Source organism: Arachis stenosperma, chromosome 2, assembly GCF_014773155.1.
Source record: "Arachis stenosperma cultivar V10309 chromosome 2, arast.V10309.gnm1.PFL2, whole genome shotgun sequence".
Taxonomy (NCBI): Eukaryota; Viridiplantae; Streptophyta; class Magnoliopsida; order Fabales; family Fabaceae; genus Arachis; species Arachis stenosperma.
Genome location: NC_080378.1, coordinates 121,018,134 through 121,023,639, shown reverse-complemented (window position 1 = coordinate 121,023,639; position 5,506 = coordinate 121,018,134). Strand labels below are relative to the sequence as shown.

The window sequence follows — 5,506 nt, the reverse complement described above, 5'->3', positions numbered from 1 at the left end:
ATGAACATGAATTAATTTACGGCAAAGGAAAAAAGTTAAACTTAGAGGGGGAAAAATATGTGATTCAACTTGGCTTTGCATATTAGATAGAATTGATTGAAAAGGGTGACTATTTAGATTGATTGAAAATGGGGAAAATGGGGTCTTTCATTCTTACCAAAATTTATATCTTGCGTTACGTAAAAGGCTGAAACCTCATTACTTGTTAGGTTTCCTCAGGGCCAATAAGTTCCTCAACATTTCAGATGGAACAGAGCATGTACTTGGTACTTTTTTCTATTTTCTCATCATTCAGGTCAAACCTCTCTTTCTAAATATTGAAAGAAATAGAAAGAGACACATAAATTATTATATTTTTATTACGTTATTTCACAAAAATTTTTTTGCATAATTTTTATGAAAATCTAATTTTAATCTTTCGTGTCATAAAAATTTTGATATTATAAAATTATTTGTCTAAAAATTGTAAGTCGATAAAAGGAGATATACAAATAAGTATATTTTTAATAATAATAAAATTTAAAAAAATATGGAAAAAGCTAAAAAATTTAATAAAATATGGATTGTTAGGGTGATGGGTATGATTGTTGAGTATTTGCCAATGAAAATTATCAGTTGGAAGGTTGGTAAAGTAAAGTGAGTTACTACTTACTAGGTCCAAGTGCACAAGTTAGCTTCACTTTGGTAGTGACTGTTGATTATGAATTTTCCAAAATCTTGGTGCTATGGGATTGTTGAATTGGAACTGAACTGAACAGAACTAGTTAGTTATAAAGTCGGTTTGACAATTAAATTTGTGGGGCCATCACCTGATAAACCCATATATATCATATTATTGGTACATCAAAATGCAAATGAAAATTATTTTGATTAAAAAATGCTATATGTTGGTTTTGATAATTAACAAACTACACAAATGCAACATGGATGTATATTATGGACTTCAAATAACAAGATAAAATTATATCTTTATCTCGTATTTTTATTTTTCTTATATTTATCAAAATATATTATTAAAACCAGATGTTTACATGATATTTCTCATGTTGATCTTAATACAAAAAAGAGTGAATACTCAAAATATTTTCTAGCTATTTGTTTGATGAACTACTCAAACCCTCAGTCAAGATTAAATAGCTATTACATGTGAGCAAATTAATCTCTAAAACAAGATATTAGAAAAAATAATCTTATTAACTCGGATTAGGAAGTGTCTTATTTTCTTCTATAATTGGATACTCAATTGTAATATTTTTTTTATGGGTAGAGATACTCGGTTGTAATTTTTTATTTTTTTGGTATTGATACTCAGTTGTAATTTATTTTGGATAAGTGTGGAATAAATAGCATGAAACGTTATTTTTGGACATGACCCAAGTATTCTTCAAATTCTGAGAGAACAGCCCAATATCTGCAGCAAAACTTTGGGCTTATAGGTTTAACTCCAAAAAATGGACAAAGCCCATAGGTTTAACTCCAAAAAAGCAGCCCAATAAAATCTTCAGTTCTCAAGCTAACTTGGCTGGTCAGCCCAATTCGATGCTCAGATCTGCGACAAATTAATCCTTAACCTATCGAATTAAAATGTAGCTCAAATTAAAAGAAATAAATAAAAATAAATGTAATTTTTTTTTGGTGAATTGATGACATTTTCGTTAATCTAAATGGAAATAGATTTTTGGGTGTAAGTTATTTTTCCCTTAAATTGTGAACCAGAAAAAATGGAATTTAGTTATTTAAATAAAAATGGAATAAACTGTATCCTCAAGTTCCAAAGAAAATGTGTGTCGTAGCATGCGATGAACACAACACCATGGATTGATTGATTTCCCAAAAAGTGTTCCATTCTTCCCTCTCACGTAAACCAACTCTCTCTCTTTCTCTCTCTCTCTCTCCCGATGGCAATGGCTGAAACCTCTGCACTTTGCTTCTCAAGATTCAGATTCCCTTCTTCTCTTGCATCAATTTCTCGTTCCACGCTATCATCTCCTCTCTCCCCGCTTTTCAGCTCCTCATTCAATTTCTCATCATCTCGTTCTTCTCGCCATCATATCGTGGTCAAAGCTACCGATGACTCTTCCAACCTATCCGGTGATGATCCTTTTCGATCTTTCCCGTGGTTCCAATCCGACTCCGGTAATCTTTCCTTCTTTTTCCTGAAATTTCATTCAAGTAGCTGGATTTTTCTTTCACTGATTGTTGTAATTGAAGTTCATTTCAATTGCGGAATTTGATTCTGCAGCGCTAGTTGTGATTGAGTTGCGAAACATATTTTTATATATATAATATTCAAATGTGTGTGCTTTTTTTAGAATATTTGAGCTGAAATCTTGAAAATTAAAATTAGTTTTTGTTGAAATGAAATGGTGGAGCTTTTGCTTCTTCTTTTCGATGTTTATGTGTTCTAAGTTATGGTTATTTTGTTTCTTCAAGGCCTAGTGATTTTGCTGCTTTAGTTGAGTTAGGTATTCTTCAAGTATAATTTATAAACTTTCAGAGGATTTTTAGGTTATTGAAGGGTGCAGTGCTTTTTGGATTCATGGCATTTGGCACCTTTTAAGTTTTAATTGATCGATAACTGAGATTACCTTCATCAGAGTCTGCATTTTGGAAAATGATATAATGCTCTTTTATGCTGATGAGATTTATTTGCTAAGTACTATATTGCTAATTTGTTTCAATGATTTCTCAGAAATTCAATGGGTTCATGAGGATAGAATTACATTGTTCACCGCTGATGGACTGGTGCAGATTGGAGGCTCCATCACCCCTCGCCATGTTAGCTCTTCAGATGTATGATTTTATTATGCAATTTCATTATACTTTTGTTTTAAAAAATTAGAATCATAACTCCGAATGAAACCTAGTCGCAGGACGCATCATTTCTTTAGTTTGTTATTATTCTAGAATGTGTACTTTTGGTGCATTGCAGCACTTTTGATAAATATAAACCAGGCGGGGATCAACTACCATAAAAGCTTGGGATATTAGAAGTTCCAACCATATTAGTATATAACTGTATACTTCTTTTATTGCGTCATTGCGTGTGAGGTTTTCATTCTCTACATGGTCCAAGCGGTATATTGCATATTCTAAAATAAAGGGGGGATTCTTTTCCCCTTTCTATCTGATACAGAAGTATCTTAATCTGATAGGTGGAATGGTTGGTTTCACAGAATCAATGCACTTTTGTGGTTCATTCTTCATCTTGTTTATGATCCATTGCAAAGTCAGATCTTTATTCAGATAGGATAAGCTGGTTTTCATGTTTCACAGAAGCAGCAGGGGAAATTCAAAACTTCTCAAAAACAACGGTTCCAAGAAAGTAATTACATGGATCCCGATCAAGGCCTTTGTTTAGGCGCACTATTCGATATTGCAGCTACTAATGTTAGTCCTCATCCTTTGGACTTAAGTTCCTTTATGATAGATCCTTTAAACTGCTGTAAATACAGAATGTTCTCTTTCTAGGGACTTGATATGGGAAGAAGATTCTGCATTTTTGGCTTCTGCCGTTCCATTGAGATGCTCAGTGATGTAGTTGAAGACACTGTCTTAGAGCATGGTGGGGAGGTAGGTCACGACAGCAATAACATTACTTTGTCCTGCTTCTTACTACATATTGAAGAATATGTTGTCGGTTGCAATCCGTTATTAATTTCATGGGATGTTCTTACGTTTATATTCCACTAGATTACATCTTTAACTTTGCATTCTTTTTCTTTTCAAGTTTTTTCTGATATAATATACCAACTGCGAACCTTAGTTGTCTGAAAATTAGAGTCAATATTGTATGGCAGGTTATTATGGCAGAGAAGGAAGTCAAAGGTGATTTGCATGAAAAGCTAACCATGACTGTTGCAGTGCCATTACTATGGGGTGTTCCTCCGGCATCTGAGACGCTTCATCTAGCTGTTAAAAGTGGTGGAGGTATTGTAGACAAGGTCTATTGGCAATGGTACTTTCTGTAAATACAAAACATAGATCTCTAACCATTCTTTCTGCAAATTTGTATATAAAATTGTGCTTCTGAATATGCTCAAAAAGAGTTATCCTCATTTGTATCTCTCTGTATATGTACAAGAAAAAAACTATTGTCATGTTAATAATAAAACAACATGACGTTGTTTGATTCATACAACCGATTCATGACAAGACATGATTGTTATTCTTGTAGTTTATACTTAATATTCAACTGTTTTTTTGTTCACCTACAACAGAAAATTGAAATTCATTGCAAACATGTTGTGAACATATTTGTCTGCCTTATGTGGAAAGTCCTTTTGGTTTGAATAGCAAGCCTCCCAACTCATTTCTTGTAATTTTTTTCTTTTTTATTCTTTGGCCATGATAAATGGTCAATAAGACTTAAGCTAGAAGGTAAGATCAGAATTTAGAGTTGTGAAAATTTAAACTTGTTAAAAAGTTTAGGAAAGAAGATTTGTGCTATTCTAGAGATATAGCCCATTTGAATTTATTTGCATAATCTAAATTTCGATTTGAAGAGTGTAAAAGGAGGTTCAATAAGTATGATTTGCAAACTACAAACTAAATACACGCTAAATATCATAAGAGTGAAATAACTTGTATGAAATTGATAGCGTAAAAGCTTGTCAATTGCAATCACATGTATTCATCCTCAGTTCCTCACAGTATTGCATCCTAATTAATGCTGACCCTAAAAAATTGACCATGCACCATGTTTTGATGGGATTTTAGTAAATATCAATGGGGGCGGAAAGTGGAAACACCGGGAAATATGTGCCAAAACTGTTTGTGAAATGTTGACTTTGATTGTCCAATGGGATTCAAGTTTGACCTAAGTGATGCAGTGATGCTATGCTTTTTTCTGCTGATAAATTTGCCTTTGGATACAGGGCGGTGATAGCTAAATAACAGTGGAATAAAATCGAAAATATATAGTATGTAATTATATCTGGAGAAAAAAAGAAAAAGGGGGAGCTTTTAACTAGTTTTAATACATTTATAAATTATTTTAGTGCCTGTTATATGATTAATTATATGATGCCTACTGCCTATAGCATATAACATTACTTTTTTATAATATAGACAAATCAGAAGAATCCACCACATCCAACACATAATCCAACAGATCATTGTCTTAAGATCATACTTTCTGAATCCTTTTAGAGTAATCTCAATGATTGTTTTATCAGCTGCATCATGCCATGTATTTTTTTAATGGAATATTGGATTGAAGGAAATTTCTTTATATATATATATATATATATATATATATATATATATATATATATATATATATATATATATATATATATATATTTGTTATCAAATATAAAGTTTTTAATATAATACTTGAAAGAGTTTAGCTTTCGTTGAGAAACTTGATGATAATATATTATGTATCTAAAGCATGTTTTTCTTCAAAGCCAATGCATAAATGGAGCTACTAGATTGGTCTATGCCCCAATTATTATGGGATTTCCCATGCACCACGCTCATTATTTTTTAAACAAGATTCACG

At 32.0% G+C, this 5,506-nt stretch overlaps 1 protein-coding gene across 1 annotated transcript; it reads left to right on the top strand.

Moving 5' to 3' along the window:
- The first annotated feature begins 1,788 nt into the window (after window positions 1–1,788).
- LOC130961740 (uncharacterized) lies at window positions 1,789–4,210 on the top strand. The gene is made up of 5 exons (XM_057887737.1): window positions 1,789–2,136; window positions 2,693–2,793; window positions 3,277–3,390; window positions 3,472–3,573; window positions 3,801–4,210. Exons 1-5 carry the CDS (start codon window positions 1,899–1,901, stop codon window positions 3,969–3,971), a joined length of 726 nt encoding a protein of 241 aa, XP_057743720.1. The 5' UTR covers window positions 1,789–1,898; the 3' UTR covers window positions 3,972–4,210.
- Window positions 4,211–5,506: the final 1,296 nt, after the last annotated feature.